The 12000-nt window shown below is 36.3% G+C and overlaps 1 protein-coding gene across 2 annotated transcripts in view; it reads right to left on the bottom strand.

Moving 5' to 3' along the window:
- The window catches only part of LOC106096236 (uncharacterized), a 145250-nt gene extending 134180 nt beyond the window's left edge, over nt 1-11070 (bottom strand). For both annotated transcript variants that reach the window (XM_013263882.2, XM_059363230.1), the window contains exons 1-2: nt 10950-11070; nt 2270-2764 (exon numbers count right to left, since the gene is read on the bottom strand). In XM_013263882.2, coding sequence (XP_013119336.2) covers nt 2270-2599 — 330 coding nt within the window. In that variant the 5' untranslated portion in view covers nt 2600-2764; nt 10950-11070. The remainder of the gene's footprint in view (nt 1-2269; nt 2765-10949) is intronic.
- Between the last annotated feature and the right edge of the window lie 930 nt (nt 11071-12000).

Genomic DNA, 12000 nt, shown 5'->3' with positions numbered 1-12000 from the left:
GAGGGTCAAAAGAAGTGCCGTTTCACTCTATGCCAAATCTCTCCGTCCCAAGAAGTCGAAATGCCGAAAATCTTCGCATGAACAATGATTCATCCTTATCCAACATGTAAGACTGAGATGGTAGTTGCCCGGAGAAGTTAGCCTTGCCTTATAGTGGCTTCTAATGCCTGCAAAATCCGTAATCAATTCCTAAGAACTCACTCCAAATATCTTTTTCCGAAGACTTTAAATTAAAGAATCTTCGCCGGAAGATTTCTTAGAGGGTCAAAAGAGAGCAAAATCCATCTTCGCCTAAAGATTTCTTAGAGGATCAATTGCTAAACCCATGCCGTTCATATAACGGCAGATAGCTTCGTTTCGCCGCTCAGAACACTTGGCAACCATGGTCCATGGTTGTCAGGTTTCATTAACAGAAGGTTGCATCACTTGCAAAAGAACAAAAGTGGAAAGGCCCCATGAACATTAGCAAAGTCAAAAAAATGTGCCGATTGAAAATGCCATAAAAAGGAGAAAACGTAAATAAAAAATTAATAACCAAAAGAAAAATTGACTTTCACAATGACGAGAACTGTCAAAATTTCAAAAAATTATATGTCGTCTGATTGCTTTCCGCGACCTTGTTAAGTGAATCCTGTTTGCTTGTCAAGTTTTCTGGACTATTCAGCGTCATATTCATACACATTTTTAGGTCATAAGAGGAATTTTGCATTGTAAGGGTTCAAGAAGTCAATCAGCAGGATCAGTTTATACCGGGCTGTGGGTCGATTTGGTTCATAGTAGACCAGGAGTTAATCAAATCAAATTCGAATTCCTCCACTCCAGGTGCTCAATAAGTCAAATCGAGAGATAGAAATATATGTAGTGGAAGTAAGAACAGAACACAAAAATGTTGAACTAAATATGATATAAATAACGCCCACACGTTATAGACCAAATTAGACCCTACTTGGCATAACAAAACACTGTCCAAATCGCTGTCGATTCAGATAAAATCTCTATCCTATATGGGCCATGTTGTGTGTAACAGGAAGCAAGAACTGATTAGTTTTTGAGAGAGGGAGCTAGGATTTCTCTAGTCTCGGTTACTGTCATTTACCTCTTCCCTTTAACATATACGACAGAATCGGAGTGGTATGGAAAACAATTAGAAATTTTGTAAGTAGCATGGAATTCCTGACTTAGATTTCCTTTTTCGAGGTTACTTTTTTTACCCTCCACCATAGGATGGGGGTATACAAATTTCGTCATTCTGTTTGTAACACCTCGAAATATTCGTCTGAGACCCCGTAAAGTATATATATTCTTGATCGTCAGGACATTTTAAGTCGATCCAACCATGTCCGTCTGTCTGTCGGTCCGTCCGTCTGTCGAAAGCACGCTAACTTACGAAGGAGTAAAGCTGGGCGCTGTAGGCCGGTTGGGATTGTTAATTGGCAATATTCATGTTTTAATATAGCTGCCATATAAACCGATCTTGGATCTTGACTTCTTGAGCCTCTGGAGGGCGCAATTCTCATCTGATGTGGCTGAAATTTTGCGTGAAGTGTTTTGTTATGACTTTCAATAACTGAACTATGTATGGTGCACAGGCTGTGAGAACACGAAACGTAATATTGGATGAAGAAGATAATCTAAACAGCGTCATTGCAATCATTATCGGACACAATCAATTTAAATGTACATGGCTCGCATTGGTATTACGAATAATGACATCTATCGCTGGCATCATGGAACTAACACCGCGGAAGTTAGTTATCATTTTCTATGCCAGTGTTCGGCCTTAAGTCATTGCAGGAATAAATACGGGGAAGAAGCACAATGGGCCACACGAGGGTCTAGGCGGATAGCTATTTTCTGGTATTATACCCTTGAACCTAACACTCTCTCTCTCTGTTTCTTTAGGAGCTACATATAAACATTGGCCTTTTAACACTCTAAGCCGACCAATATTGGTAAATTTAAGTATGTGTGGGTCTTAGTTTACTTTTTCAAGATGCTTCGAAAAGAATGAATGTTACAATTCACCACTTTACCGTATGGTGGTGGGTATAAAGAATCGCAAAGTTTAAACACCCATTAATAGTTCAATTATCAAATTGGCAACACTGACTCTTAGGCCATATGTTTAGCCTCACTGTTTAATTGTTGAGAGTGAGTGTGTGAGCGGTTTTGCAATTGAGGCTAACAACGGTTCCTATGCATTTTGTTTTCCAAGAATTGTTTATTGTTTCTTGCGAATATGTGCATGTTTTGCTAAGTATGTACTTACGATAAGATTATTATTGCGCGATGTTGTCGAAGTCAGCGTTGTCGATGGTGAGGTTACATTCAATTGTGGCAATATATCCAATGTATAGGTTTCACCCACACCATCGTTTTCTTCCTCCGCCTCCTCATCATCGTCGTTGTCCTCTGCAACGACAGCGGAAAGTTTGGGCAGTGCCAAACTAATGGCATTGTCTTCGTCTTCCTGTAACAATTGTTCCTCCTCATCGGTGTCGACGACATCCTTTTCCGGTGATGTTTTTGTAACTTGGGGTGTTTTATTTTGAACTTTAAGTTTTGAAATATTGGTTGTAGAATCGACTTTGACTTTCATGGTTGATCGTAGTTTTGAGAGATTTGAAATATCAAAACAAACGAAAAAAACACTTTTTTGCTATTTACACTTTGTTGTTTAGAATGTAGTAATACTATTTAGTTTGAGATTTTAAGTTTGGTTGTATTTATAACAAAAGGAGGGAATGTTACGAAGGAAATTGAACTAAAAAATAAAACAGAGTGCTAGTATTGTGAACCTTTGATTTTAAACTTTAAACTTTTGTGGGGAGCAACAAGAAGCCGAAATCTTGTTTTAGCTGCCTTATAGTTTCATAACAAAAAAATAAAAGCAGGGAAATAACCGACTTCCTCAAATGCTTCTTATCTCAAAAACACTTGAAAAATATTTCTTGGAACTGTTCACTAATTTTTTTATCTTCAATTAAATTGTAAATTTCCCGATGTTAGGGTTTGCTTCACTTTCAGCTGTTACAACTCCTATTGGCAATCTTATTTCGTTATTTACAATCGACACACCCTGTTTTTGTAACAGTAAGGCTTATTTACGACACGTTACAATTTTTTTACATGGAGAAAATAAAAATGATGTCAAATTATTTGCATTTAAAAACAACAGCCACAGCATACTATGTGTTATTATGTAGAATTTCACAATCTTATATAAAATTAACAATAAACAACATTTTGTAAAAACAAGCAACACACAAAATGAAATACACGGTCTTTAACTTGTCTGCTATTTCTACTGGAAATCGCGCACACATAAATACTGAACATTGTTTTTGGCAGGCTAACGAAATCATATGCTACCTCGCTTTTTCGCTCTTTCTCTCACAACAACAGAGTGAGAGAGTGCAACTGAGGTAATCACAGATGTTAACACAAATTGACAGCGAAACACATGTACTGTAATGTCAATTGAGAGTTTTTTTCAAATAAGATTGCGTTGCAAGACGACGGCGTTTTTACATTGAAAAGGAATTGTTTCTGCCAAAATATTTTTAAAAACCATCTCAAAGATGAAACCGCAGAACTTTGTCCCTTCTAAAGAATAAAATGGTTATAATAAAGCAATATGACTTTTAATACGAACGGACTAAAGTTGCCATCATACAATATGTGCGTTATATATGTGCTGTCGCTTTCCGTAGCCAGAGGACTTTCCTTGTGTACGTCAAATACAAAAAGGCGCGCTCTAATCTGCATGTATGTTAACATCAAAGATGTTTGCTGGGATGTCAGCCAAACAAAAAATTCTTTATATTGGATTTCGATACCAAAAAATTGCTGATTCTATTGATTAATTCATTGACCGCTGTCAGTCAACATTGTCCGCCTGCAACAACAAACAGTGAACCATCATGATTTGTAAGCAACAATATGAAATGGTAATGGTAATGAAATGTAAGCATTTCTACAGCTAACGCAAGGGTCAACAATCCGTATCCACCAGTACCGCAGATCAACAGCAAACACAGCAAAGCGGGTAACCTGACACCTCATGACGACAACAATAACAAAATCGTCAATCAGCAAGAAACCAATAGCAGCACCAGCAACAGCACCAACCAACAGCAGCAGCGCCAACAGCCGCACCAACCAACTTCAACCTAAGTTTAAGATTTTTGATTTAGTTCTGTAAAAGCACTCAAATTAATAAAAACAGAAATGTAGTAACTGTTAACTGGCGCCCAACAATCCATCAACGCACCCGGAGGCTGTGACCAAGGACCAAAAAAACACCCTAGAAGACCACAGAGGCTGTAGCTACAACTACCGGCTCAACACACGTCAACAAGTAAGCGGACGATTCTCCAAGTAGATTTAACGAAAGGACAACGAAATCGCCTCCATGGACGTATGGAAAATCTTTATAGGGATACATTTGTAAGTAGGCAGTGAACAAAAAAAAGTTGTGAATCGTAGATTTAATAATTAAGAAGAATTTAAATACAAAAGTGAAAAAAATGTGAAAACTCTGGTAGAGAAAAAAATTTTGGTGAATAATTAAAGAATTTAAAAATTGTAACTTCAGGAAATAGAAAAATCAATAGAATTAAGAAAAGTTGGAAAAAGTTAGATTTAATAATTAAGAAGAATTTAAGTACAAAAGTGAAAAAAATGTGAAAACTCTGGTAGAGAAAAAAATTTTGGTGAATAATTAAAGAATTTAAAAATTGTAACTTCAGGAAATAGAAAAATCAATAGAATTAAGAAAAGTTGGAAAAAGTTAGATTTAATAATTAAGAAGAATTTAAGTACGAAAGTGAAAAAAATGTGAAAACTCTGGTAGAGAAAAAAATTTTGGTGAATAATTAAAGAATTTAAAAATTGTAACTTCAGGAAATAGAAAAATCAATAGAATTAAGAAAAGTTGGAAATGGATCGACGGAAATCCAGATCACGACGATTTCGAGATAATAGAGCAAAAAATTAACAATGTTTTGTCAAGCAATAATAGGCAGGTTGTAATAAATAATCTGTCTCTAAAAAAAATAGATGAACTCACAGAAAATACCAACAAAATTATAAAAATTGTAAAAACCAATGAAAATTTTATAACCATGCTCAAAATGAAAATTGACCTTTTAAAGGAAGAAATTGTTAATGTAAATTATGCCATTCACTGGGCAAAGTCCGGCATAATAAATTCATTTGTATTGTCGAACACTGAAGTGAATATTGCAAAAGAGCTTTTCGAGAAAGATTCAATTCCCTTTGTAAACATAGAAGAAATATTCGAATTCTCTGAAGTAAAAATTGCATCAAATGAAAAATCACTTATTTATATCGTCAATGTACCGACTACGAATTTAGATTCCTGCAGTAAACTCTTGATTAAACCCACTAAGAGTGGGGATCTTATTAATAAAATTGATTATAATGAAATACTAGTTTGTAAAAATGAATCCTATGGGATCCTTAAACCATGTAAATCTTTCAATAATCTGACTGTTTGTAATTTAAATAATGTCAAAAGAATAGAAAAAGAAAATTGTTTGTTAAATCTTTTAAAAAGCGTAGAAGCAAACTGTACTTTATTGAGACATAGCACCACCCCTACAGTAGAGGAAGTCTTGCCTGGGATGATTCTACTAAATCAATTCGATGGTACCATTCTCATCAACGACGAGCAGTACAATCTTACGGGAACCTTCATAATCAAGTTTCAAAACGCTTCCATAACAATTGACAACGAGACATACAACTATTTCCAAACAACGTATGCCGAACCATTACCTGCAATCCTACAACCTAGATCTCCTGGATCAAAAATAGAAGAAGTAACCACTTTGGAATTTGTAAAAAGGATCCATCTAAACAATACAAAAGCGATAGAACTGTTGAACATTAAAAACAAATGGAGTGCGGCCGTGCATTTACTCACAATAGCTGCAGCTCTCATTCTGGTATTGTTCTTGATAAGAAGAAAGCAGCGCCCATTGATTGAAACCGTTAATCTAGCACCTCCCAATCAACTATCAGTTCCGACATCGAATTCAACAAACTTTCCAAGAGACGTACCAAGATTATCTCAGATACCTTACTTCTAACGGTATTACGATCGAGGACGCTCGTAACTAAGAGGGGAGGTGTTAACATCAAAGATGTTTGCTGGGATGTCAGCCAAACAAAAAATTCTTTATATTGGATTTCGATACCAAAAAATTGCTGATTCTATTGATTAATTCATTGACCGCTGTCAGTCAACATTGTCCGCCTGCAACAACAAACAGTGAACCATCATGATTTGTAAGCAACAATATGAAATGGTAATGGTAATGAAATGTAAGCATTTCTACAGCTAACGCAAGGGTCAACAATCCGTATCCACCAGTACCGCAGATCAACAGCAAACACAGCAAAGCGGGTAACCTGACACCTCATGACGACAACAATAACAAAATCGTCAATCAGCAAGAAACCAATAGCAGCACCAGCAACAGCACCAACCAACAGCAGCAGCGCCAACAGCCGCACCAACCAACTTCAACCTAAGTTTAAGATTTTTGATTTAGTTCTGTAAAAGCACTCAAATTAATAAAAACAGAAATGTAGTAACTGTTAACTTGTATTCTCAATTGTATTCTAGTTTTGTTATAGACATGTGTCTACATGTATGTTCGATGAAATACGAGCTCGCTTTAATCGAAAGAGTTGGATATTAATTCGAAAATCCATCTTTCATAAATAATTTTCAGTACGTATCACACGATGTGTACAACATTCAGAGTTGCTATCTTTGAAAATACATTAGACAATCCATATCGTGTGATAGCAGCTTAAGTTGTTTAAAAGTTAAAGCCTGGCATCAGCAGACAGGCAGAAGGGCATCACTGTATCCTATAACCTGTTTGTCCCAGTCTTCGCCCGTAGCAGTTCAGAGTCATATTTGAACCACCGTTTTTCAATGGGTTTAAATCCTGGACCACGGTATGGCGTAATACTTACGAAAGTCCAAGGAATTACACGGAAACGGCAACTCTGGACGGTTTGACCTACACCAAGCTCAGGATTCTCTGAATAAAGTTAAGCCAAGCGATCAGCCGACATACAATTTTTCTCCTATTTTTATGACATTTTCAATCCGCAGGTGTGACATCATTAATGATATTCATGGTGCCTATACACTTTATGTTTGAGCAAATGACCTAATCTTCTATTAATGAATCCAATTTGAGCTTGGATTCATGCACCAAGCTATTGGATTGGTTGTTTCGGATCCAAACGATGCCTTTACCACAACCGCAGTTAGAAAATATAGGGTGGGTTAGGTCAAAGGGTAGCCCACCAACAAGGAACGTTATCTAGGAGGTAAACTTGGACAATTTTGATATCCTAGTTAGGAATTAAAGGTATACGAGGGTAAAAGATTTAAATATTCCTTGGTCATACAACTAACACGCAGTCCCCTATGTATGCAGTGCATTTTTTGGCAACTAGAAAGAAAGGGGGAAAGAGAGGTAGTGTTTATTACCATGTGTTTTTATTGCCGGAATGTCATAGTACGTGGAATCACATTGACCGTAAGATGATTCCACATAAGAATCGTTCGGGCGAAAAAGGAATTTTCTCTGTAGTGGATGGTCCTGTCATCTGGCCAATCAACTACAACTGTCGAACTTCTTGCATAGCGAAGATAAAGACGAAAATCTGTGCAATACAAATAATGGAAGAATCGATACAACAGCGCGACACAACCCACATTTCGACGATTCTCAAGGAAACGTATAAAGTTGGATACAATACTAGCAGCAACTCCTAATCTAGAAGTTGTTAGGATGATTTAGAAGCTGCTGTACATATATGTAGGCTATATTAAGTGTTCAGTCTGACATTGGTAGTAAAGAAATTAAGAGGATAAGAAGTGAAGTCATTTTGAATCGCTAAAGAAAGCCCAAACACTTGAATGCTTATTTCGACACTTCGAATACATTTTTTGGCCGAAGGAAATCACATTGTGTATATTCCGGGGGCCCGCCCCCTTAAATGAAAGTAGAATACGAAACCTTTATAAAACAAAAACCACCCCCTAAGGGACATGTTAGCCGATCGGGACAATATTAGATCCAAACAAAATGCTCTGGAGAGTAGGGTACGAAACTTTTATAAAAATTTGGGGTCTACTCCCAGGTGGATCGGCCAACCCCAAAATTATGCCTCAAATAGACATGCACACTGAACGGGACAATATGGTACTCAAACGAAAGGTATTTTTGAGTAGAATAGGAAACTTATATATTTATATATTTGGATAAATTTCCGGGATGTCGCTCCAGCCCAAAATGTGCCCTAAATGGACATGTGTACCAAACAGAACAATATGGTACACTAAAGGATGTAGCGTAGCACACCGGGTCATCCACCTGCTAAAATATTATTCGATGTTATCGCCGAGATTTGAGCCCAGTCGGCAGACGCACATGGAAACCTTTGCGACACAGTGACATCAAAAATTCTAAAGACCTTTAATAGGTCACTCTCTTCAATTTTTCGTATTCATGTTCGAAGTCTCAACAATAGAGACAAAAATTCTAGAAATCGAAAATGCGTCTTTAAAATTTTAAGGGGAATAACGCAGATCAACCAACTTTAGACTTTTACATATTCCATATTTTATATTTAAATCTAATCTAATTTTCCTATCTGGCAAAATAAGTGCGGATTTCTCGTAGAATTTTCGTGTTAGCTAACCGGAACATTAATTTATTGTGGAGATAAACCCCCTGTTAATCAATTTGGTTTTCTCGTACACTTTTAAGGTAATTTCAAAGATATGGCAACATTACGCAGCAATAAGCATTTAGAGTGTTTGCGTACTCAAAATTTTTCACAAACTTTTACGGAAAGTCGTTCGTTTTTTTAATAAAAGAGAGTGTCAGAGGGAAAACCTTTTGGAGAGTTTTGTAAGGGAAAGGTTTCAAACTTCTGGTTGTTATTTTTCCCGCAGAAGTGTTGTTACTGAATAAGTACGCGAACACCCCGTTATATCTATCATGCAGCAATAGGTAAACAAAATACAGCTGTATTTATCGGGACGATATGTCGCTAACCGGCACCCATCTGCCAGTTAAGGTTTATCATTAGCATAAGCAAAAATCATATATTCAGAAAACCAAATTCTTTTATGGCTGGTACTATGTTTGTTTTTCACCCCCCTATTCGCGATTACTTTTCTTAAGCATTACAAAAATAACAATGATAAAGTAATAATTTTATTAAAATTTTACTATAAGAAATGAGGGAATGTCCTACTGCACGAAATCAGCAAGTTTTTTTGCTTTTAAATCTATTATCTCAAAAAAGTAATCGGCGAAAAACATCACAAAAACGAATATAATACCTGCCTTTAACCAGAAGAATATCAATATAATAAATTGCAACCGGGGAATGAGAAACCCGGCCAAAGGCTCCTTAATACAAACAACCCTGATTGCTAAATTCGTTCTATGCCATTTGCCAATAGGAGTGTTGACAACACTGTTTCTTATTTTCTCATTTTGCAGCCATGCGAATGAATTTTAAAATGACAGACGGCCAAGACCACGTTAACGAAAACAAAGGAACACAATAAAAGGCGGAAAAAACAACAAATACAAAGAAAACAAGGAATTTCACATAAAAACACACACATATACACTCTCCAAATAAACACTAGTTAACATGTATGGACTTGTTCACTTTTGCACGAATTTAAAACAATGAAAAACGGTGTTAATTTTTATTATTGAAGTTTTGGTTTTAGATGACTGACGACAATCGATTTTGCAATCACATGCAATTAATATCACCAATATGTTGGTTTCAGATACTAACAAGGCAGAGTATCAGTGAGAGAGTGGGAAGGGATATATGGGATTTGTTTAACACTTTTTTTGTACGACAAAGGCGGCGGCTACCTTTGTGTGTTGTTTTTTGTTACCGCAATAAATTTGAATTAGAATAAGAAGAAGAATGACAACAACACGGGAATAAAGAGCATTCACTTTGTGTCATATTCCCACCACCACAAACACTTGTTTTTATTTGCTTTTGTTTTCTGGATGATGTTGATTGGGGGTGTGGGGAGGTGGGTAATGGATGTTTGTTTGACAAAATCGTGAATTAAAAAACCGAAAAAAGAGAAACGACGATTACAGACAATACGATGAAAACAGAAAAAACAACGTCTGACGTTCGCACACGCACGTACACACAGACACTTACAACTACACTAAACTACTGGAACAAACGACAAAGTGTAAATGTGAAGACGAAGAAGAAGCAGAAAAAAACACGAAATGTGAACGTACTTGAACTTAATGCAGAAAAATAATAATTTTTTATTGGGATTTGTTGTTTTTTCTGCTATTTCCAACGTGAGACGACTTATGTTACGGGGTTTCACACACACACACACACACATTAAAATGTTAGAAAAATAATTAATTTTTTTTTGGGATGTGTAGCAAACACAAAATTTTATAACTCCTCTGGGAGAGTAGATTTTAATTTCTTAAAACGCAATATAACAAATTTTGTGGAAATTTTGGATTTTTCGTAAAGATTTCTTTTTGGTGCCTATTTAGTTTCACTAAGAATCACGTCACTTCTTTGGTAAATAGTACAACGTTTGGGAGTCTGGTGACCGCCACCGTTTGTTTGCTTTTTTGCTGCGCGTTACGTTTTAGTTGTGGGTTGTCGTAATCGTTTCACTGAAATTCTTTCGTTTCTTTATTTTGCTCTTGTTTAGTTTCTTTTTCTTCTATGATAATTTTTCTTTCATTGCTCTCACTTGCTATTTTATTTTATTTATTTTGTTTGTCGTTTTTTTTTTTTTTTGATTTTATATTTTCACTATTTCGTAGCAATTTGGTTTAATGGGAAAGTGAGGGATTTGCCCTTACTTTTTTACTTTGCTTGCTGCTAGAAGAGTTTTATCGTTTTTTCTCTCGTTGTTTTTGTCTTGACAAAAAGCGCGTTTATGTTGGTTCGTTAGGGGGACTTAACTGAAAATCGAAAAAATAACTAAATTCCATAAACTTCGTTTTTTACGTTTCTATCTTCAAAATTCATCTACATACAATCGAACACACATTCATGTGTTTTTTAATAAGTAGGTGTATCTCAAATTCTCATGTACGAATGACGACAGTAACAACACCAACAACAATAGCACCACGACTAACACCAGTCAACAATCTACAAACAGAGAGAAATTGACGTTTCTTTGGCTAATGGTGTATAAAGGCGACCGCTACTACAAATACAAACCACGACATCGTCCACTTGTACCGTTGTTTCTTCTCACCTCCTCTCCTTCGCTCCTGCTCCACACCAGAGTATCTGATGAAATTTGTTTGTTTTTGGGAAATCAACAGTGTTTCTCATCTAGGTGTTGGTATGTTGTATCTGTGTATGCTTTAGTTGTTGTCTTCGTCGTCCGTTATGGTGGCTGTTTTCGTTTCGTTATTTGAGTGAGGCGACTAGGGTTGCCACAACCATAGTTAATATAAGTTAAAGAGGATAAAACATCGAAAAGTATTCGAACCGAAACCATTGACACAATGATTTCTAAGAAATTTAAAGGAGAAAACGGGAAATCCAAGTAGAATCCCTTAACCCATTTATAACAGCAAATCCAAAGATGACCATGACCAATCCAATAACGAAAAGAGGCAAACTTCTGAAACATCGATTAGTGCTGACGGATTTAAGTTTAAGATCAATGATAAGGGTCCGCCTTTTTAAAACCGAGTCCCAGGCCATAGCGCAGTTAGTGGTCATGCTAACCTCTTCGATACAGTGGCTTCCATTAGCGACTTATGTTTAGAAAATGGTCTAGCTAGCTGCTTAAAAATGTCTAGCTGAGTTTCGTGGGAAATACAATTTTCAGATTTCATAGCCATGCGATGGATGAATGAAAATAACTTAATAAAATTTTCCCGCCATGCGAGA

This window comes from Stomoxys calcitrans, chromosome 2, assembly GCF_963082655.1.
Source record: "Stomoxys calcitrans chromosome 2, idStoCalc2.1, whole genome shotgun sequence".
In the NCBI taxonomy this organism is placed as follows: domain Eukaryota; kingdom Metazoa; phylum Arthropoda; class Insecta; order Diptera; family Muscidae; genus Stomoxys; species Stomoxys calcitrans.
Note: the sequence above shows the minus strand (reverse complement) of the source record. Positions and strands in the feature narration are given on the sequence as shown.